General features: G+C 41.7%; 1 protein-coding gene across 1 annotated transcript in view; it reads right to left on the bottom strand.

The window, feature by feature from the left end:
• PSMD1 (proteasome 26S subunit, non-ATPase 1) overlaps positions 1-24,493 on the bottom strand; it is a 75,584-nt gene that overhangs the window by 4,709 nt on the left and 46,382 nt on the right. Inside the window, exons 17-22 of the mRNA XM_040612906.1 lie at positions 22,039-22,153; positions 18,879-18,995; positions 10,521-10,623; positions 5,122-5,291; positions 3,326-3,418; positions 1,642-1,734 (exon numbers count right to left, since the gene is read on the bottom strand). Of these exons, the coding sequence (XP_040468840.1) occupies positions 1,642-1,734; positions 3,326-3,418; positions 5,122-5,291; positions 10,521-10,623; positions 18,879-18,995; positions 22,039-22,153 (691 nt within the window). The remainder of the gene's footprint in view (positions 1-1,641; positions 1,735-3,325; positions 3,419-5,121; positions 5,292-10,520; positions 10,624-18,878; positions 18,996-22,038; positions 22,154-24,493) is intronic.

Below are 24,493 nucleotides of genomic sequence, written 5' to 3'. Positions count from 1 at the left end.
GTGGCTGGATGCCAGGTGCTGACCAAGCCACTCTATCACACTCCCCTCCTCAGCAGAACAGGGAGGGAAGATAGTAAGATGGAAAAAACCTTGCGGGTCAAGATAAAGGCAGTTTAATAAAGCAATAGCAAAGGTCACACATGTGGAAGCAAAGGAAAACAAAAGATGTTATTCTCTACTTCCCATCAGCAGGCAATGTTCAGCCACTTCTCAGGAAGCAGGCCTTCAGTAAATATAGCGGTTGCTCCCAAAGACAAATGTCATAAATAATGAACACTCCCGCTTCCTCCCCTTTTCTCTCAGCTTTTATTTCTGAGCAGACATCATGCAATATGTAATATCCCTTTGGTCAGTTTGGGTCAGCTGTCCTGGCTGTGTCCCCTCCCAAGATCTTGCCCACCCCCCCAGCCTACTGGTGTGGGGGGGGGATTGCTGGAGAGACAGCCCTGGTACTGTGCGAGCACTGCTCAGCAGGCGCCCACACGCTGGTGTGTTATCAACCTTTCTAACCACTAATACAAAGCGCAGCACTACGAGGACTGCTATGGGGCTCAGCCAGACCCAGCACAGGTTTGCTGCATAAAAACCTGGCTGGATGGCCAAGCCCAAAGAGTGGTGGTGAATGGCCTTAAATCCAGTCAGCCGCCGGTCACAAGAGCTCAGTACTGGGGCCCGTTCTGTTTAATATCTTTACTGATGATCTGAAAGGTCTTTTCCAACCTAAACAATTCTATAATGCATTTTCAGCTTACAGTTGTTCTTGGCATATTCGCATCTGTTAGCAGAGCACAAAAAGGTTCCTTTGTCAGGGCACAGCAAGAATCTTAGCTGCTGTATGTTTTCCAAATTACAACAACCACCAAGAATTCATTGTCCAGCCATTTCTCCATCCCTCAGCTTGCTCCAGGATGACAAATGAGGATGACAAACTCCAGTGTCAGGTCTATGAGCTGAAAGAATCTTAAGAGGACCAAAACAATCACCGTAACTACTCAGCAGCATATGGATCCTATGCTCAAAGCTCAGCTGGTTCTGCACTGGGTGTGGATAATGTTTGGCATTTTGACAGATGGGCAAAGCACATAAGAGACTGCTGTCGAAAGGTGAACATTTCAGAACAGGGCGTTAAACATGTGCAAACCCAGAAAGTTTAAAAACTCTTCAGTGCTCTCAAGTGATTCAGACACTACCAAGCAACTGCTACAACATTGAGTCCTTTTTAAAAGGTCAGAGGTACCAAAGACATGAAATTGCTAAGAGAATTTTCCACATTAAAAATAAAAGTACAGGGCTAAGAGATAACATTCCCTTGGCCTAGAAACAGCAGGCAATAAAATAATGAACAAAAGGTTCACACAGTTGAACACCTCAATTTGTCAAAACAAGCTTCTGCCTTTAAGTCAGTCAGCTACTTAACAATACTGAGGAAGATCTTTCTCAGAAATAAAGGACTCACAAATAATAATACCACCTCTGGCTTTTAACAGTGCATACACACAGAGTAATGATGCTAACCAGTGCATGCAGTACACAGAAACGTGTGTCAGTGCTTTGCTCAGTACTAACAGGTGGCAGGTGGGACAGCTCAGCATTTGTAAGGGGGAGGGAAGACAACATTTAAGTTTCACTGTTTGCACCCACCACTTCCATCTTCTCCTCTTCCTTTTTCTCTTTCTCCTTCTCCTTTTCCTTCTTCTTGGCTTTTGCAGTGATGGACAGTACAGCAGTAGAAACCTGGATATGTCAACAGAGGAGGCATTCAGCACTATGCAGTGCTTCAGCTCCCCAGGCAGAGGAACAAAGGGAAAACAGTATTAGATCAGTTCTCAGGGAAGGTGTCAATAAGGTCAATTCCATTTCCTACCCACTGCTCTGTTTAAGCAACAAATACACCACCGTCAAAGCAAATAAATGGCACAGATGGGAAAAAATGCCATGAATGCAGACTGGGTCGAGCCACATATACAGGAGAACAAACTTCCTAATTTAGAGATTAATCATTACTGTCTGGGTGTCTATATGATAAGTTTATTTATTTATTTTTAACAGAGCAAAAAAGAGAATTCTTGTTACAGGAAAACCTGTTGCCTGAGTCTCCAAAGTAAAAAAACAGGAATACAGGTACTCTTTAGAATGACCTAAGGGTGTTCCACTGTACTAATCAGACAGTTGTGTTTCTCCTTGCTCTAAAGAAATGGATACAGAAAATGCCCTATGGAGGAGCCCTCATGAGGCTTTGGCACTCCTGAGCCAGAAAGCATCCAGAAGCAACACCCGAACACAAAAATTCAGCACATCACCCTTCCAGCGAGGACATCTCTCTATCCACAGTAACTGTCTCTAAGGCAGTAACTTTTTGAGAGGGATAGGAAAGAATTGCATTTGTCACGTTGCTGGCGAGGCTTTCTAGGCTAAATGCAGGCTCTTGGCACATTTTAATTTTGGCCAGAGAAGTCTAAAAGAGAAAGGATTTGTCCAATTCCCATCCTATTTCAAAGGTCACAAAGCAGCTATAAGCAGTGAGCTTTGACTTTCGTCAGAGTTCATTTCTGGGTTCCTTGGTGACTCGAAAATCTGTCCTGCCCAGCATTCAATTCTGGTGATGTTTTACAGTTTTCACACAATGTCATTCATCAGTGTGCCCGAGGTCTCCACTGCTGCAATTGTTCCCTAAGGGCTGATCTGCCTGCTGCTGTGGTCTGCTCAACAGCTTTCACCATTCTGCGCTAGGAGACAAATTACTTCCACTATTGTCCCACCTGTCATCCAGCAGGTCTCACTTCTTCCTTTTCAATACCTAGATATACTTAGTTCCACATTTACCTTTTTGCACTCCATGGGCCTGACAGCTATTATTTTAGCACGTGGGCCCGCTGCCCTGAGACCAGGTACACTTCTGTCCTTCCATATGAGACTATTTGAGAAGCGTCCCACCTAATATTCTCAATGTTTGTACTGCAGTAGCACTTTGAGCCCAAGTCATGGACAAGGATTCTGCTGTGCTAGGTGCTGCACAAAGATGACACATACAAATCAGTAGGGCATGGAAAGCATTTTTTTTTTTTTTTTTAAGATCAATGCTTCTGCTTGACAGCTAAAGACAAGAGAGGTTCCAGCAGCTCAGTAGCACAGCACTTGTATGCCATGATCAGCAACAGTCCCAGGCTCAGCAGGAAAAAATAGCTAGAACTCTCTTTCAGAGACAACAGCACCTGCCAATTTTTCTTTTTCTCTTTAGATTCCCTGTTAGTGCCATCAAAATCAATGTTTATACTAGGAGGGAGAAGGGGTTAGTCTTTAAAACACAGAAACCTAGCCCGAATACCTTTTCTTTCTCCTTTTCCTTTGGTACCTCAAGAGGTGGGGGGTAGGCAAATGTGGACGGCTTACAGTTGGACTTGTACTGGACTTTTGGCATCTAAGACAAATAGTTAAAAGAATTGTTACAGACGAGAAAAGCAGGGGGGGGAAAAAAACCCACAGCAGAATAATTACTTTAGCTTCATTTTCCTTCAAGCAGAGACAATCACAGATCCTCTAAAGAATACAAGCTTCCCCTTCTCCCCCTCCGGAAGCTGAGAAACTGTTATCAGTGGCAACAGTTCAACTAGAACAATGTTATTTAATTATTCTATAATTTGACTCTGGCAAGCTCTCCTAGCTTTCTCCATACACTCTACGCTATCCACACTATGCTTTATTCTCATCGTTGCAAAGCTGCTGTGGTTTTGATGTTGCTGTGCCTGCTTGTATTAACACAAAATTGGTTTAAGATCTAAGTGAAGATCTGCTCTGTCAACGCACGCTAGGGCAAACCAAGCACTGCCTGACATTCACCTCTTGCAAAAGGACAGTACATTTTGGGGGTGCATTTCCCATGTCACATAGCCTTTTACTCTCAGCTACATAAGCAAGGGCAGAAAGTATCTTCTGACAGCCAATTCAAATTATTAAACTGAATTAATTTCTGCAGTACCTCCACTCTCTTCCTTTACGACACACGATGGAGCATCGGTAGAACAGGGACTGCTCTGAGGAAGCAAGGTGGGTGTGGTGCAGCCCGTAAGACACGACCAGCCTGCAGCTGGCTTCAGTATGCAAGCCAAGTTATAGAACATAACCTGACCTACAGCTGTTTGGGCTCCCTGGAAACTAAGGGATGGGGAAGGAGAGTCAAAATGGCAGCACAGCCAGGCAGCCAAAAAGCCGAGCTTATGACCACTGGGGAGGTGCAGAGACAAGCAGCAATGCAACCCCTGTGAAGTATTCAGGACAGAGAGGAAGGGGCGGGAAGGCATTTTCATGCAAACTCCCTTCAAACACAGTGATAATTTTGAGCTCTGCGTAGATTGACTTGATGCTCGGCCTGAGACATGAAGAAAAGCGAGGTAAAGCCCTAAGGTTTTGGTCTAGGGGCTGCAATCCAGCAAGCTGGCTCAGCCCCACAGAGGACGCTACCAGCCCAGCCCTGTGCATGCTCTGTGCAAAGAACAAGCCTGCAGCAATGACAGGAGGAGGATGCACACCCCTGCTCTGCCACATTCAGAAGCTTTTTGTGGAAGTTACTAGCTAAGCTCTTCAACACAGGAGACCCAGCATGGTACACAGCTTACAGGGGCCATACCACAGCTGATCAGCTTGAAGAACAGATACATAAGAAAAGTACAGTACCCACGACTGCTCAGTTTAATGTTTATTCCCCAAGGAATCCAAACAAATCCTGTTTTCCCACTGCTAGCTTTCCTAGGGCAGAATACCACATAATTTATTTCGGAGGGTAGAGGAGGGCAATGAAGTTTCCTATTTTTTTTTTTTTAAAAAAACCAGCCTTGATCTTCTGGAGTGACAGTAGAGTGGTCTCTACCCACATATTCTGACTAGAGTTCTTTTCTTTGAAGTAAATCTGTCAAAGCCTGTTCTCTGCATTTTTCCTGTTCTTATTCCCACCACCAGCTCTGCAATTTAAGGCTGCTTTTCAGACTTCTTCCAGTTAGCACCTCTTCTAGCAAGACAAGTTGGAAACATGCAAGAAAACCAACAAATCCATGCACATCCCTCCCACGCCACTCCAGTCTTCCAAGTAGCTATCAGCACCTCTTCTCCTCTCTGCTCGTTACGTACCTTAAGATCCTTGTTAAGGCCAATGACACATGTTGGGGTGAAAGCCAGTGATAAGAAGTGTGACAGGGGGAACCAGAACCAGAACTGGGTGAAGACCAGAACCCCCACCACAGAAGGCATGTGAGTATGTCCTGTCCTCGACTGCAGTGAAATAGTTACGTTATGGCCTCCTGTAAGGAATCACAAATGAAGTAAGTTAATCAATGCATTCCTCGGTACTCCACAAGGACAGCTAAGCAACACATCCCTGAAACAGCTGCTGTAAAGGGGGCTACACAGCGCAAGCCAGGCCACAATGCTGACAGATTTCTGCTCTGGAACATCCCTCCCTCCTTTACTGTGACCTCAGCTTACACAGTGGAGCAGACAGGCAGCATTACCAAGCTATCTGCTAGATATTACCCAAACACAACCAATGAATACAGGTTAAACAAAAGTACAGTGCAGAAGGCAGGGAGAGGGGGAGAAAAAGGTAAACTTTTGCCATAAGCTGTTTTAAGACACAGCATATATATGATCCACAAGACAAGACTCACAAGGAAAACAGCACATAAAGCAGTGCATACAGAAACTTTTCTTTCTGTGGCTGCCTCTCTGAACTGTCAGTTATTCAGAAGAAATATGCCTAGGTTTTTATCCTACACCATCTCAGTAGAAAAAAAACAGTAAACAGCAGCAACTTCAGAAGTTGCTTCTAGACATTATCAATCTAAGCAGCAAAAAGACAAGCTCCTGCAGTCTTTGCAGCAAAATTCCATCTCTGCCAGACAACCAAGTCTTAGCCTTGCACTTGAAAAGCAAAGACCAAACAACTCTGTACTTGATGTAGTGCAGAAACATCCAGCTAGAAACCAAATTGAAAGACTGGGCTTGCAGACAGAGCGAGAAAGTGTTAATCTGATCTGCACTCTTCTGATGAACACAGTGAACTGAGTTGAAGAGGGCACCAGGCAAGTCCATTACCGCTGACAAGACCAGGTGCAGGAAGGTTAACTTTGTTAAAATACAAACACCCACTCACCGCAAACTTGGGGCACTTTGTAGCTGAAAATCCCAACTGGAGTAGCATTTCCCTGCCTCACACAAACAGCCAGCTCCATAGGGCGAGCAGCAATGGAGCTGCCCGAGTTTTACAGACAAACAAAATTTCTGCTGCCAGAATTAATGAAAGCCCTGAACAAAGCAGTAATCGCTAGGTGTCTGTCAGTGTTGGTCCCAGGAGAAGCAGTGGAAGATGGAGTATTTTGATGCCCTCCTATAGAATACTCTGCATAGTACGCCGAGTATCCTACAGGAAGGCGTCAAAATCCTTGCTTTCCTTCCACGGTAGCAACAGATCTGCTGTTTGACTAGACTATTCCTTCCTGCCACCTCTTCAAAGAAAGGCCATGATACAGCGTCATCTTTTACTGCTGCTAGGTCTGTTCTGCTTCTCCTTATTTTCTCGAATGCCAATCTCTTGCCCTTATACTTGGATTTGCCACAGCATTAAGGAGGGACTGCCTGAGGTCTTGTGCTATCCCTAAACATGTCAAACTGCACACCTGAATTTCTGGTCTTCTCCTTCATTTTCACTTTGAAGTTTTCTTCACTGCATAAGGGCAGGGCAGTAATCTGCAGATATTCTGGATCAGGCAGCCCGGTGAATGTTGCACAAGCAACTTAACTAGACTTTATCAAACTTCTGGACTATCATTTTCAGAATTTATTTTACCCTTTAGAATTGTATTATCCAATCTCTGGAATTTCCTGGATGAGTAACAAGATTTCATATTCAAAAGATGCTGTCATGCTACATCTTTCTGCTGGTTTTCACCCACACACAGCCCACCCTCACTCCCAGGGTTTTGCAGGAAGCAGGAAAGGTAGGAAGATGTATTGCACAGCTGTGATTTATCTTTATGATTAAGCAGCAGCTCTGACAATCTGGAAGGGAACACATTCCAGATCTTTGGCTGAACGGATGAAAGCTGTGACATGATGCCTGGGAAAAAAAAACCCAAAAAACCCCCCAAAACCCAACAGCACACAACAAAAAATTTTCAGGGCTCCTTGGGTAGTACTGTAAGGTCCATCTCCCAGAATTCACACTGTCACTGCAGCAAAGGTGGCTGGAATTAAAGTGACTGTTCTAAAGGCTATAATAAAGGCTATAAGGATTTGCTGGCTCAAGTTTAATATCAGTTAACAAGGCTGGGGAGGGGGGGACGGGGAGTGCAGCAAGCAGATACTGATGATTTATATACTTTGATGAACTCACCCTTTACATAGTTACATAGTTATGGTGGCACTTGGTAATACTCTGGCAGTGTGAGCCCAGGACAACACACCAGTACAAGAGTCATTAGAAAAAGATGTTTTGCGGACTTCGGAAATCAGTTTCCAACCCTGGCCTAGGCAGCACCTCATTTTCTAACAGTATCACAGTGTTCATTTCTCTGTCAGCAAAGACTTATAAACCACTTCATCTATGTGGTGAATGAAGACTACCTGAACTGTTAGCAGCAGCACAGAAAAGTCAAAAATCTCACAGGACGAGCCATCAAAACCCTGGCAAAGTAGATTTCAGCATGTGCCAGCTACCTGATTCACATGGACAATGAAACACAAGGTAGCTCTTACCTAATGGACAAAAACATTAGCACAGGATAATGACTTTTTTCTTAACTACCAGAGAGTTAGACCCAACTTTACATGAAGAGCTCCTGAACAGGGACAGGCAGGAGAAAGGTGGGAAACAGTAGCACCAAATTCAACGTGTGGAAGAACAGACCTTATGCAAAATTTACTTTTTGCAATAAAGTCTTTAATATCCAAAATATAACACATCATGCGAGATGCGTATTTGGAGACAGCAGTGAAGAGATAGGCAATTCTTTCCTCTGCAATTTGGATGACACTTTCTTTTTCATCACTCATCAAAAATGTCTCCGAACTGTGGAGAATCCAGTACATTCACCATCAGGCTGTCAACAGCTTCTATGTCTTCAGTCTGAATTGCCCAGTGCTACACTGTCCCATTGCACAGTGCCCACTGCTCATACCACCCAAACCTTTCCAAAAAAGGATTTTCCAGATACTACACAGATATCTGTGTAGTGACTACTGCTCCTTCTTTTTCCTCACTGATTGAGAAATGTGGCATTAAGAACCAGGGAAGATAGAGTCCAGAAGGCAAAACAGTCTTCAAGCAGGTAAAATCCTGACATCTAATTAGATCAGTATATCCCTTTTGTAGCTCACATTTGTGAATACATGCTCCAGAAAATAAAGCACATTGATTTTGAAAAGAACAGAAAGGGAGTCATCGCCTGGAACGAGAAAGCATGTTTGTACATGAAGGGGAGCGTTATAAAAGTTCAGAGGGATTGAAGGAAAAACAAAATCCCCAAGTTAAATTTAAGTGTCTACATTTGTCTTATTTTATTAAAGAAGTAAAAATGTAGCTGCTGGGGCCTAACAATCAGACAATGACCAAATTTGTCATTCCCAATTCAGTGCTCCCAAGGTATCCTGCTCCTTCCAGGAAAGGAAGTCTGACTGCCTCATTGTCAGAGCAAAAAACCTACCTCCACTGCACCATTTACCAGTTGCGCACTGGAAATCTTGTGCTTTTAATCAAAGTCTGTCACTGAAAAATAATTACGCTCTTCTCCTTCCCCCACCAAAAAAAAAGAACAAACCAACAAAACCTCCATATTCAATTGCCCCAGCTGTGGCAGATGACACAAAGAACCTCTTTTTCCTGATGGTGATAATTAAATTCTATAGCTCATTGTTTCAGATAAGCACTTGTATGGGACAGATAAAAAGAATTTATTCTTTTAAGAGGCTCCAATGAAAACGGCAATAGGTTAAGAAAGGGTAGTTCACAGCCCTCCCTCAGCTGCCTGGCAAGAAATAAAGAGGTTAAAGTTGGCACAAATTCATATGTAGTTTATTAAAATTGGATGCTTCTGGTTTCCAAGTGATTATATAATACATGAGTGACACAGGAAGCAAACAAGGTTTTAGCTGCATTTTTATGATTTAATCTTAAAGCTTGGAATCTGAAGCAGGTCTGTACTGCTGAGAGAAAAATCTCTGAGCCAGCTGGGCTCTGGCTTCCCAGCAACACAGTATGAGTATGGGAATGACCAAAATTATTCCAACAGTTTTATGCCAAGAATATTGCTCAGCATGAGTTCCAGGAGGAGTATCTGGGAGGCGATAAAAATAAAGAAGATGGTTCCAGTTGCTTTCTTCTAGTAGCCCTAGTCATAGAGCGCAGAGCAGCCTGACTGCCATGTGCCCACCAGGAAGAGAGCTTTTTAAGCATGTTTCCATGCAGATAGGTGCAGGCAGCCCTAACTTTTTCTCCCCCCACCACATGGCTTGGAGATGTAGTAATTTCAGACCGACACTGTGTAAGCACAGCGCATGGTGCTGTGCTGAAGCCATGCCACAGAGACAAATACATGAGACTCCTTTGCTTACGTGACTTCAGGACTAACCTCTATCTCAGAGTACAGGGAAAAAACAGCTTGTTTCTTCTGATCACACAGAATAAGGTGGTGTATGGCAAGAAAAGGCCATGGCACGAGAGACCAGAAGGGAGAAACTGTGTTTGGAAACTTGGAAAGGGGGTGCTATCGACAGACACAGCACTGTACAAGTCTTAACTCCAGCAGAAGGAAAAATTTGAAACAAAACATTGTCTGTCCTCTTTGCTTACAAGATCCTTCCTTAATTCACCCAGCAATTCAGCCCTTGTGACATTCTAATGTCTTTAGAGAATCCTATCCCTGGCTCAACATTTAGACATTAACACTCATGAAACGGCATCTCCTCTGCTAGAAAAAGGTAGTGGTCTGCGAAACTAACTGGGTCTTCTGAAGTAACATAGATGCAGTTAATGATGTTTCCCACTGTGCAATATCTCTCAGTAATCAGGAAAAAGGCAAAACCTTGTTATTAAAAACATATTCAATACATATTTTTTAAGAACTGGTTATGTCAAGTTTTAACAGAAAAAGCAAAATATGAGAACTGGATACCACAAGATTTCCAAGTTTCTGGAGCAGATACTTACTTAGAAAAATAAAGCAGCAATGTATCATGCTATAAATCAACGTTCAGGGTGACAAACAGAGCAAAAAGATCGTATTTGTCCAGACTTCTGGACACAAATTCTGCTCCAATGACTGGGTTGAGTCTCTAACAGAAGCACACTGATATAAGCTGACTGCAAAAAAGGGCTTATTTCTTTAATTAGCTAAAACAACTTGAAATTTGAGATTTCTTGCTACTATTATGTGACAGGCATAAAGCCAGCAAACTTCATTTGGGTAATGAGGTGCTATTACAGCTATTGTAGCTAAGAAAAGTTCAGAAAATTGTTTTAAATATTTGGGAATTACCTGCATCCAAAATGCCTTGTGCCAGGATTGCTCCAAACTTTGCCATAACATCATCATGCTTATCATTGATCACTTTGGAATACAGCTGTCTGAACTGGCTGACCTGGATAAAAATAATAATAAAAAAAGAGAGAGAGAGAGAGAAAGATTGTAACACTGACTGCATTAAGTCAAATATTCTGTCATTAATGGTAGCATCCTGGATTTCTGCACCCTAGGGCATTTGTCTTTTCAACAGGTTCAGTCACTTGTGTTACAAGTCATCCCACTACTAATTCATCACAGATGTTTTCCCCACTTGAAGATACCCATATACTGATTTCAGAATAGTCAGGATGGACATGCATTTCCAAACCACATTTTGCAGGCCTTACAGGAATAGCCTAAGAATCTCTGGAATGTCACTGGACTAAGAGATCAACTGATGATTTTGTAGCAAGCCATGTCCTTAGGTGCATGACACTGCACTTCATGAAATTTCCTCTAATTCCTACTGCTGAAAAACTCAAACCTATTACGATTTTCCTGTGCAATATTTCTGCTGTGTTGGTAACGCCCCTATGGTGTGTCATCAGCAAGTTTTGCTACTGCACTCCTACCTTTTAAGTAAAAATCATGAATGAAAGTATTTAACTAACAGTTTATGCCATGGTACGCTCATCACACTATCTTAAGTGAACATCAGTAAACTGCTAAACCTTTGCCTTATATTATCATCACTGCTTTGAAGAACAGCTTCATCTTTCACTGGTTCACCAAGTGTTGAACAGACAGAACAGTATCACTTCCAGCAATATCTAAGGCTTTCTGAAAAATTAGTAACCTATGTCTTTTAATACATACAGTAAAGCAACAATACAGCTCAATTTTTATAGCTGAAAAAGCAGACAAGGAAATACCAATCTGCCACCCATTCAAAACCTGGGAAGCTGCATCCTATCCATGGCATGTCTGGGAAAGTCTTTTATACCTCTTCTGTAAATTAATTTTAATCCAGATATGCACATGACATGTTTTCATTTTTTCTGTCTTCATACTAAGCCTTGACTTGACATGCTAAAGGAAAGGAGGTCTTTTCAAAAAGATTCTTTCCAAGATGTCTTGAACAAGCTTGTTCCCACTACTGGTCCACTTTGTTGCTGGTATTCCAAATCCTCTTCTTGCATCTGCAGCCACAGATGAGAGGACAAACTTCTCACCCAAGGCAGTAGGGCCAGACACAGCCACCAGGGACACAGAGCAGTTCCTAGTATCACAAATGCAGTTGAAGTTTCCAAGCATAAAACCGTAACACCAGATACCTCCCTAGCCATTTTTCCCATCCAAAGAGCATGTGCCTTTCCAGGAACACCAGTAACATCTGCTCAGCAACAAGCATCTGAGGAAAGGTCCTACCTTTCAGCTGTGATGCACTTTTAGGGTTTGCTATAGGCAAAGAGGCCAAGCTTCAGCATCACCACTAGGAATATTCTTGCACAGCCTATGATGCTCCCAGCACATAACTGTACCAGTGAAGGAGACTTAAATACTGACAACACTGAGGAGATCCTTCTGGCTGGTAACAGATCCAGCCAGTATCCTACCTGTGCAGAACACCACAAGCTCCAAAGCTGTGCTAAAGATGGGCAGCACCGAGCACCAGGAGCAGCCTTCAGGCATCACTCCTAGTATGTGATCTGTCTTGGAGTGCACTGGAGAATCTCAAAGCACTTACAGAAGGTTTCTGCACCCATGAAAAAAATCCAACCATTCATACAACTGAGTCAGTGACATGAGAATTGTGCTGAGAAAAACATTTTGTCAAACTGGGATTCAATGTTAAAGAAAGAAAAAAAAAAAAAGAAGATCAAAACAGAAAGAAGAGCTGACCGAGGGGATAAATCAAACTGCAGGTGTTTCTCAGCAAAGCACAAGATCAGATTCCCCAGTAAAAGCACATCAGAGCCATGAGGTAATCCTGCAACCAAGGTAATGCTAGTAATAAATCTCACCATGTTTCACATGTGAATTTTCAACCAGATACAGCAAGAAGCCGAGACCATACCTTTGGGAGATGATGTCCAACGTCTGGAACGGAAAGACAACAGAGGTTGCCCCTTCAGCCCATGACCATTAAAGCCAAGGGTGGCAATGCTGCTTGGCAGCCCTACACACTTTGTGAACACTTTAGATTAAGACCACATGTTTTCTGAAAAATAGTTCCCAACACCACACCGCTTAAAACACAGGTGCCCTAATGGAACAGACACTCTCTGGTTGCTACCCTTCCTGCCTTTGCTCTTTCAGCCACTAACCCAGATGTGCTACTTGGCACCTCAACTCCTTCAGCACTGATGGCATCTAACTTCTTCAGCTTTAAACTAGTCTGTGACAGCAAAAGACACTAACATTCATAACAGTAAAGCATGTCCTGCTGAGCACAAGTGTATTAAAATCACTTTGTTTCACACAAATGGAGTCTCACACCCATGAAGCACCAGAGCAGCCAGCCACTTTTAAACAGGAGCAAAAAAGCCGAACAGAACAACACTTCTCCAGTACAACCGGAGGCATTTATTAAAACTGACAGGGGAAAACCAGCAGGTATTTCCATTTTTCAGTCTAAGTCAGTCCAGAAATTTGTGTGCTAATATTAGTCCTCTATTCACCAATTTCCCTTTGCATTGAAAAGTTTTTAGTTACTAGCCTCTGTCCCCAAAAGGAGGTGACAAACTTCCTTGCATTTATTCAAGCAGAAACAAAGAAGCCATATACATTTTTCAGGGCAGTCACACAGACAGATGTGTGGCAGAGAGATACTGCACACACAGTACAGGTTTATTCTGGATATACTGACTGAACTCTGCTCTTGCTTCATTCTGTTTATGCTTTTTCACGCTCTCCTGATTTTTGTTCATAAAAGCTTACACTGACCTTTACCTGTTTAATATAAATAATTTGTTTCATATGCCTGACCTCTTGTACACTGGAAAAATACCTTAGTTTGCATTTACAGCCTTGTGCAGTATCAAGGGCAATCACATGCAGCTAGGTGAACCAAAGTCTTCCGATATTATTTGGGACAAACACACAGAGACACAAAAGCAACAAGTTAAACTACTCCTCTGGCTGAACTGAGCAGTAGGATTCCAGTGCCTCTGGAGCACATCATTCCCGTGACTCTGGCTCGGCTTCTGGGTTTGGAATATTTATAAAAACAGATGTTACAAAGCTTGTTCAGTGGACTGTAATGGAGCAGCACCTCAGGACAGAGAGCAGAAACGCTTTGCTCAGGAAAGGCGAGGCAGGGCTAGCAAGGGGAGTCATCCACCTCCTCTGGTCACGGCATGCTGCCCCTGTAAGCACCCTTTCCTTAGTATGCCTTCCACAGCTCCTACTCACATGTACATCAGTCCAGAGCAGATGACCAAAACATCCAGGCAACAAGCCCACCAGGAACCCACCGGCTGTGGCACCAGGAGACTGCAGGGCAGCTCGCTAACCAGGACACTGACAACTGCAAGGGACCAAAGGACAGAAACCTGGCTGCTAATCCTGAGCACCATCAATTGCCACCTCTCCAGGTGACACAGACAGGTTATAGCAGGGAATCAGCTGACAGCAGGCATTCAATGAAGCAGCACTGAACAGCTGCAATAAGAAATAGTCCTTATGTAGTCTGCTTATAAGAATACAAAGTATTAGTGCCATATCAAAAGTGCTCTGTTTTCAGATAAATTTTGCATACCTGTGCATCATGAGCCATGGATCACTGCCAAACCAGGAGATGTACTGAGCAAGTGTGCCCTTTCCAAAGGTTTACTTTAACATCAGTGGAGGCAAAATTGTTCTATGAAAGGGTAGGAGGCTAACCTGCCTGGACTCGGGGACCAGGCGAACCCAGATCCAAGGATCGCCTCGACACTGGAATGCACAGTAGGCCTGCACATTTCATTTATTCAGGCTGCTCCTATAAAGCAAACACTTCACAGGAATGGGATTTTTTGGCTGGATCAGGTCTCAGCTGAAAATCTTCCTTCCTGCCGGGGAAAGCCTGCTTTGGCAGCTCTAGCTGTAGTGGTTCAGGAAGGCTGCATCATTGCTCCATCTCTTTGGAGAAAGCAAGACCAGTACAGACAAAAAGCTCAGTTCTGCCTCTGCTGTTGGGGCACTTGCCTCCCACAGAACGGAGCAAGATGACAACAGATAATTTCATAAACTGTTGAAACAAAATCTGCCAGTTTGTCTAGTAGAGCCCTTTAATCTGCTACTATTTTTCCTTTAAACCACAGCAACAATCACATCCCAAACTGCTGAATAGGTTTATTTAACATGCTATGAAACCCACAGGCTCTGTATCTCCCTCGAAATCTTCAAGCACTTCAAAAATTTTATAGCATTTGGAAATGTTATCAAGAAATTTATTTGGGTGACTTCCAGGAGCAGCAGTGAAACATTAGTAAAGACAAAATGAGTCACTGCCTACAATACACACACCCACCATTCTGGTAATTAGTGCTGGCCAAAATGACATGCCACTGATTTCAAATGAAGCCAAATGTGCAACCCTGGAAACACTGAGAAAACAACACAGGCTTTAAGAGAATTTGAGAATGATACAGCACCATTTCCTACCACAAACCCAAGGGGCTGTCATTTATCAGGTTGTTTACCACTTCTCTTTCCACCAGTCAACATTCATGCACATGAAGCCCATGAAACTGTTAAAGAGTAAGACTTGCAGTTAACTAAGGAAAACAGTAGCAGCTGATGTGCACGATGCTTTTTGCAAATGCAAGTTCTTAAGAACAAGTGTATTTAGGAATCTGGTTTTAATAAAACAGGTTTAAAATTGTTCATGTGCTACCCATCGCCTTCATAAGTTGAGAGTTATTCTGCATATGCCTGCTCTTTCCCTATGCAGAAGCATCTAACAGTAACAGGCTTACATGAAGGAATGTGAAGGTGCTACTAGAATACAGCAAAAATCATTCTTGCATCAGACCAAGGCCTAGCATTTCATCTAAATGTGGAGAGAAAAAAAAGCGCAATCAACAACATCTTAAAGATAACAGGCCAAGATGACTGAAAGAAGATAGAGGGAAAGCTTTAACCTTGCTTATGATCTTCTCATATTGCCAAGATGACTATCCTAACACAGAAGCAAGGAAAAGTAAATTCAGGATGTTAAACGTGCAGTTTGTTGCCAAAATTGCTGTCTTAATTGCTCTGCAGATCACAAACACATAATGAAGTTGTCATTGATTTCTGTTACAATCACCTCATCATATCTCTAATTTAGGATTCCATTTCACAAAATAAACTTGTTATTGTTCTATATCCTGCACTAATATGGTTCTTAAATGTATCAGCCGAGGTCTTGAAAAATAATGCTGGCTGCAAAGGAATTGTGTTTCAACTGCAAAGAGGCCAAATCGGATTTAAATAAGATTTGCTAGGTAGCCCTTTTGGCACTTAAGCAACTTGCAAGTTCAAGGGACCTCTTGCATAATTGTATAATGACAATTCTTTATTTAAACTCTTTAAATTATTTGTTTAAATAAAGAGTAAGCACAACAAACAGGAAGACTACTACAAAGGAAAGAAGAAAGCAAAGGGGATTTCGAAGGCATATGTCTACATTCTCACAAGAAAAATGGTTTCTTTTAAACCAAAATAGTTCTTAAATATCTGTTCATTGCTAGCATTTTAGCATTGCAATGCTCAGCTCTCAAAACTTAAGTTATTTTATTCTTGAAAAACCTACATCTGTTCAAGGAAGACTGTTTGCTACCATCTTCATCCCAAATCATCACCAGAGAAGTCCCTCCAACCCAAAGCTCAGAAACAGTAAGTTTACCGATAAAATAAAATGAAATCCCAGAACAGATAAAACTGAAAATTAATGACAGGAAGCTGGTCACACAGTCACTACTAAAAATCAAAGTCTCTCACATGCAAAGCACCACAAAGTATTTAGCAGCAATAAGATGATACATAAAATTTAGTTTCTCCGTAACCCCACCAAGACCACACATACAGATTGTGGGATATGAAACCCGTCATGCTCCCCTTAATAGCTGCTTACCCAGTAATGCAAATATTCACATACTGCAGGTTAGATGCTTTGGCACACAGTGCACCAGCATGCCACTTAGGAATCTAATCAGATCAAAATATGTCACCATAATCCAAAAATGGCTACTTTACTGAACCCCACCCTTTCACATCAGAGTAAAACAATTTTGCTTCAGACTGGCAGAGAGCTCCAAAGAAAAGTTTCCCATGGATAATAAATAACTTAATTGACAGCATATTCCTCAAAATATTCCTTTTTTACTTTTGAGCAAGAAACGATGAAGGTTATAACTTTTGGGGTGTTCAAAACAAGATTTATATACTCTGTGTTTAGTTCTTAAACTAGCAGAATATTTCAGTGATTATTTATTATTTTATAATCTGCAGTGGGTCTAGGGGGCTGTTTGGAGTTTTTTTGTTTATTTGGTTTTTAATATCTGCCCCATTTCTATGACTGGGTAATGAACTGCCTTCTGTATCTATGTCATGTAACACTGCACAAATTCTGGCTCAAACAAGGCTCTGGCATAAAGCTTTTTCAGTTCCTTTCCCCATTTTTAAACAAGCCACTGAACCCTACGCTATACATCTCATCCTGTATTTGCTAGCTAACTATTTTAATCACCAATTTAACAAGCCTAGGTATTACACATACCTTTGAAGTCAAGGTTACCAAGCCTTTCTGGGGAAAGAAATCTGACTTATTACACACCTCAAGTAAGCTGCATTTTTGCTAGCTTTTTCCTGCTTGCACTTTCCTTTAGGATAAACAGACTCATCTATCATCTCAAGAAGACTGAAACTCCAATAGGCAGACTCAGCAAATAATCCACAACTGTCTTGGAAGTCTGACTGATTCGGAGCAGTGTCAATTCCTATCCTAAGGGGATTACGGTGCTTTATAAACTAAAATGAATTTATTCGCATAACATCCTTTCACAGAAGAAAGTATCATACTTATTTCTTTCAAGTGGGAAACTGAGGCACACAAAGAGCTATACAATTTGCCCATCATTAGAGGTGCAGAGAATGATTAAACCCAATCTCCTATACTGATGGCTGGCTTTCCAAGCACCTGACCAAGGAAGAAATGATAAAAACAACAAGCAGTTTCTTTCCTCAGAAAGATAATTCAACTTCACATTACAGAGACTTTGGATCTTAGAAGATGAGGGGATCTAATGTTAACTCTTAAGTGTCCTCCACTGGCTTATTCAGTTGAACTACAATTCTGATAATATAAATAATGATCCCAGATACTGCTCAGTGAAAACTAACTGGTTGGTGTTTTTTGGTTTTGGTGGATTTTTTTGGGTTTTTGTATGTGGGTGGTTGTGGGTTTTTTTTATAATTCCAAGGAACAAACTGTCTGCCAGCACACGTTCCATGACTTGGAAATACCTGGATACCTGTATTTGTAGATTTCCTTCACTGACTTTCCCAAGTAAAATTTTCCACCAAAGATTTTTTTTTTCTTTCTCCTCATCCAAATACAGTAAAAAAGTGGTTGTTTTTAATCACAGTTCAATTTCTAAAATGACATCAAAAGCAACCCATGTATGACAGATGAGTAGCAAAGTACCAGCTACTGCTCCGCCTCAGCACTCACCAGAGCAGACGAAATGGGGAACCTCAGAGCTTCTATTAATGTGGACTTTAGCCTGTACAAATGTTTGCATATCATCATCTGTCATATATTCACAGGGCAATCTGTTTTTAAAAGCTAAACACTGCACATGCCATCCTTTTTGCCTTCTGAGCAGAAAGAAAAACTCCATTAAAAAACCAATGCATCTGCTATTAAGCCACTAAGCCAGTCCTGACAGCAGAAACTCTTTCACCTGAAAAGACTAGCTACAAAAGAAACATAGTTACAGCAGGACTTCCCTGCAGCTTGACAACATTCAAAACTAAGTTTAGTACGGTCAAAACCAACTCCTTCACTAAATCACAGTGCTCACATAAACCACGAATATACGGGCCTCGTGCATGTTAGTGGAAGACAGTCACTTTCATATCATTGAAGATGCTTTTAGACCTTTTAAGAAAGAGCATTTATTAATACCTAGAATTAAAATGCTGTTATCTATCCACCATGTTTCAATCAGCGTGCACTGCTCCCCCATTCCAAAGTGAGCATCTGATCCATGCAGGAGCTTCCTGCTGTGCATCCAGCTCTGGCTCTTTACAAAACACATACACTTTCTTGCTAAACTTACATGCAGTGCCAAACCCTAAAGATCTGGCATCCAGGACAATTTTTCCACCTAGCAAGCCAGTAAATTAAGTACGCCACACTACCTTTGGGCAGGTAATCTCAGTCTGCTGGATCATGATAAGGGCAGATGCAATCAGAGCTCCTTGACGTACGTAGTTCACAGGATCATTTGTCATTGGCTCAAGCAAATTAATTGCTTCCTAAAAAAAAAGAAAACACAAATGAAAAACAAAACCCAAGAAATAAGCAGTCACAAAGTTAATACTGTTATTTTTAGTATCCCAGAATTCAGTACTCTGATGCTATCAGATATAAAATGTATTTTGCCTGTTCTTGGTAAATGAAGCAGAAATCTGTATTTCTGTGGATTTTAATCTAAAAATCAGGAAAAAAAAGCGATGGATGGAACAAGACCTACCTGCAGAAATAGGGCAACAGATAAACAACAGTTGTTGTAAGCAACAGATGCATTCATCACATTGGAACTACTGACATGCCTTAAATCATACACATAAATTATTCATACACTTTGCCATTCTTACCAACAAAATACACCAGCATTACCTTCCTCTTCTGTATAAGGAACAAATGAACCAGAGATATCAAACAACACGTTGGAGGTTAAAAAATGAGATGGTGAAACAATCCAGGTCTCACATTCTTGACTTTATGCTTTATTCTAAGAAGCTGTAACATTTAGCATCACATGAAAGCATTCATTTCAAACCTAAATCAGGTGGGGCTGCCTCTGAGCACCCGTATAGTAAATCCAGGTTTTTAAAACATTTCAAAATGCTCAGTTGCTTCTTCAAATTCAGTAAGTTCCCAACTAAATGCAACACGAATATGATCCACAATGACCTATCGGTAAGCATTCTGTTCAATGCAGTCATTGATTATGAAAAGCTGTAAGACAGTCTATTGTAATAGATGCTGCTTAGATGTACCCAAGACCAGCATGGGCAATGTGCAGGCATCTCAGACTAAATAATCTCTTGTAAGCACATTTTTTCATCTCCATTTACAGTTCTGCCACTTTGCAAGCCATGACTTAAATATACCCAGAATTACTACAGACACAAATTCATTTCTAATCATACAAGGTCCTCAGCACATATTACACAGGACAACTGCGCTCATCTAAACACACTGCTACCAAAATGAGATCCCTCTCCTTCCTCAGTTGCCCTTCAGCTACCCAGTCCCTTCCCTTTCCCCATGCTAGCTGCAATCTTTGTCGCACCTCTCTGAGCTTTTCCAGCATAATTCAACAGAGAACTGTTCCCTTTTATGTTGTTATCTGGGTCAGTTTTCTGAGTGTTTGTGTCTGAACCAGCTCACTAGGGAACTGGACATGAGACAGAACAAAAGGTGGCAGGAGGGACCAAGACCACCTGTTTCAACAGCAGCAAGTTGTTAGTGAGCTCAGCCAGCCTCCAGCAACCATGCTCTTCAGATCTGAGCAGAATAAACCTGAGACAGCAGTTTGTACAGCCACGGGCTTGCACAGATAGATTTCATCTGTGGCAACACAGGGGCTTTCTAAAAGCCCTCTGAAACAGCACGCGAAGCAAACTGTTAAGATACTCTTTGGAACAGGAGAGATAAGAGCTCAGCATACACCCTAAGAAACTCGGAGAGCCTCTTTTAATCTGTTATGTGATCTTCTGATTACAAAGTCAGACAGGATTGCTTGGCAATCTCTTGTACAAAGCTCTCTCCTGTCCATACTTAAACCGAGGACCTGAGCATGCAGTCAAGTGCATGACTCTCCCAGCACAGACCCCTCTTGGGGTTCCTTCTGTCAGGGTAAGGCTTTTAAAAACAAGTTGATTTTATAGAAAAAACTATTTTTAAGAACCACTTCTAGAATAATGTCATGCCTGTGCTTAGACTGCTTTTGCCAAATGAGCTATTTTGGAGGCTGTGCTTCTGCACCTGAAGATGACTCATTCGTTCTTTGGCATGTATTCAATACCACGTATGGAACATCTACTACAACAAAAAGCTGAACTTTCTGATCTCCAAAGTCGAATATATTTGGGCCTTCAAAACCTACTAATATAAGCTCTGACATTTCTGCATTTAATCAGACAGTTTAGGTCTTTATCACACAATGTATCTGGAAATAAACCAGACTCCTTTGTGCAACTAAAAGCATTTCCACTTAAATCAGCTTGTCAGATGTAGTAGGTTAAAAATAATTAGCTCCTGGATTCCACCTTCCACTTAAGAATAAAGCAACCTGGATAAAAATAGGACCTTCAGTTTGCTTTCAAGTCTGTACGCTTTAGAGACTAAAGGCGGCAGGCAGTGCATGTCAGCATTCCACGCATTTCACAATACAAGTGACATGCTGGGGAACACTCAGCTTGCAAGAGCCACAGACCAAGTGTTTAATACTAGCTGAGGAAGGGACGATACAGATAAGAATGAGATTTATTCAAAGACTCAGAAGCATGAAATATTACTTCCATATGGACAGGCTGTGCATTTGTTTTGAAACTACAATTCAGTACCAGTACAGATTATACACACATCTGGGTGAAGTAGATCAAGTTTATCCCCAAGTTTACTTGCTGCTTGTCCCAATGACCACTCACTTCCCACAGCAGAAGTAGGAATCCTTTTACTCTAAAAGGTCCTGGCTATCATATGTGAGAATCATCCTTCACTGACACTTATAAAGTGAGAATAAAATTTACTGGCTGTGAATTACACATCTGGAACTCCAGTAAATTTCATTAAATTTCACTACACTTGGCTTTACTATGTGCATCTTCCATGAATCGTGTATCACAGGAAAGAAAAAAGGAGCTAGAAGTTAAGCAACACCTCTGCTGTTTTCCTGTCACTGGCACCCCCTTGTTCCCCATAAAGCAATCTGTAAAAGATCAACTCCAAGGGCAAAGGAGTATTGATTTTGGAGTAGTGAATATACATTTAAAGTTCAGTGGCAACTTGACAGTAAGAAAACTCTTAAGAAAAGTTTTGAAGACAAAATTCCAAGGATGTGGCAACAATGTATAAAAATATTCTTCTACTTTATCTACTCTGTAGAAGGAGGAAAAGAATTCTCTATGCCCAGGACAGTTAAATAATTTAAAGTAGCATTGCTCTACTCCAGCTGGCTAGCAGTGTACATGTGCAAGAAATCTATCTGTGTGTGGGATGTTTCCACACAAATGTCTCTGTGGCAAGAGAGCATAAAAAGTCTTGGCAATAGATGCTTCTGGTCCTCACCTTATTTCCAGTGCCCGCACAGCAGATACCCAAAGCCATGGCAGCCCCATAACGCACATGAGGATTGTAGCTCTCTGACAGCAAAGAAACCACACTTGGACACTGTTCAGGAGTCCTAAAGAACGGCAAAAAAAGAATGTTGTTTATTATTATTGTTCTCCAAAATATGGAGACTAGAATGTTACAATTGTTCTTCCACATTGTATGTTTTGCATTTCTCAGAACACAACCAGTAGGATGGAACAAATGGACTAAGAGAACAAGGAAGCGCACAACTACATAAACTTCCCTGTTGCTGCAGGTACCAGACACTTCCCACTACTGAAGTCTTCCTTTTTAGCACATGTTTTCTGCCTTTCAAAGATTACCCAGCAGAATGATGTATCTATTGAGATTGAGGTCTTTATCTCTAGAAATCATGCTGTTGTGGCAGACTTTCCATTAGCAGAGGTTTACTCTCCATTAGAGTCACACATTACTAAATCTCCCATCAGCAGACACAAAACCCAACTCCAGTATCAATCAGCCTTCAAGGCTGGTGGGTCCCAAACTCCCTTTTCCGCTCACTGCTTCTGCTGACTCCTCACCTTCACCCACTGCTGTAAATCAAAGCATGTGATGAAATGCTGATACAACACACACTTCCAATCAACAATGTCTGCTGTTGCCTCCTTATAATATGATGCTGTGATGCTGCTGCCTTTTCAGAGATCCAAAATGGGAGCAAATGCTCCATGCCTCACCAGCTCAGAAACAGTGTCCTGTTGGTCATTACAGCAACAGAACTTCTAGCCCAGTGCTGGGAGAGATGAACTCTTAATTTCCTACAGCAAGAAGCACACACTGCTAATTCAGTGTCTTGTGAACACTGAGCATTTCTGCAGTAGGGCAGAACTCACAGCTGTGCATACATGCATTTCCTTCCTGTGTTTGTAGTCATATTTATCACTCCATTGATTTTGATGCCCCACAAACCACTTGGTATATCGTACACTGCCAATTTCAGCATTTCTAATGCAGCAAAGGCGAAATTGTTTGTAAAGTAAGCACCTCTGTGTCAGATGAGTCTGCATTCTGAACTCATAGGTATTGCAAGCACATTCATCACAGCTGATCTGTTAAATTTACCCCATCTCATGACACCATGAACACAAGAGCCACACAGGAATGCAGCTGGCAAGTACACGCTTATGAAAAGAGGCAGGCAGGAAACCATAAATCGCAAATCATTTAATTATGCCTGTTTTCAAAGCACACATCATCTGGTTATCCACTCCATCTCACTGTTTTGCAGCCCAGACTAGCTTTTTAATTGTCACATTCACAATCCTAAAAGCAGTCTTGCAAGCCATTTACTTTGACTATAAACTGATTTCAAACTGAAATATATAAAGAAAGAGCTGAAAACACCTTAGTTTTAGCTTCCCTTCTTATGTTTGCTATACTGGAAGATGGAGGTTAGCAGCAGTATCTGCTGTACACAGGAATTACAGACACTTAATGATCCTACTTGATGCTATCAAAGCACTCAACTCAAGAGGTAGAAAAAACATTATAGAGTATGCTCCGGCACTAGTTTTATTTAAATGAATACCTGAATCATAGAAAACAAGTAAAAAAAAAGAAAAAAGAAAGAAAAAAAAAGAAAAAAAGTCCTTCACAAGCAATCATCTGGTTCATTGTCTTCTTTCATTGTGACTGGGGACAGAAGACATGCTCATATAATCCCACACTCACACTTCAATTATACTCTACATACAAAATCACTTAATTTCTACTCTAGCTATTACCTCCTCTCATTTTAATGTGTTCCCATAGTCTCGTCTCATAACTAGTCCTGAACTTTTTCACAGCCCTCTCTCCTGATCCAGCTGACTGCAGACAGGCAGCACCACTGCACAGGCTCCAGTCCTCCCCGAGAACTGCTGAAAGGACCCGAAGGCACCCAGGTTTCAGAGGCTACTCAATGCTTCAGCAGTAATAGCAGCAAGTACCCAGGTCTCCTACCCTACTTCCAAGTGTCTTGTTTCTTTGTGAGTTTTGCTAAAACATCTGCATGGGGAGAGAATTCTATCTACCATCGCTACCTTACAAAAAACCCCAAATCCCTCCAAACAGCAGCAGAAAAACCCCAACAACCAACACAAAAGAAGAGAGGATCAAAGGCAAAGTTGCTGGAAACCGTTGCCTCCAAGATGCAGCTATGGTGACAAATGTTAAGAAAGGAGGAAGAGCTGGGAAACAGAATGATGTAAAGTGAAGACTATAAACTAGAAGACACTTAAAACTACCTGCCAGTCTCTTGCTTAAATAACAACTTGGATGCTGACAATGATTTTCAAAAATGAGCTGATGTAGAGACCAGGAGTCACAAAACCTGTAATAAATGAGCCCAAGCATTCAGCTGCACAGAAGACTTCAGCTCTTGCACAAAGACTCTTAACACCTTTGTGTT

Source organism: Falco naumanni, chromosome 13, assembly GCF_017639655.2.
Source record: "Falco naumanni isolate bFalNau1 chromosome 13, bFalNau1.pat, whole genome shotgun sequence".
NCBI classification, from domain to species: Eukaryota; Metazoa; Chordata; class Aves; order Falconiformes; family Falconidae; genus Falco; species Falco naumanni.
Note: the sequence above shows the minus strand (reverse complement) of the source record. Positions and strands in the feature narration are given on the sequence as shown.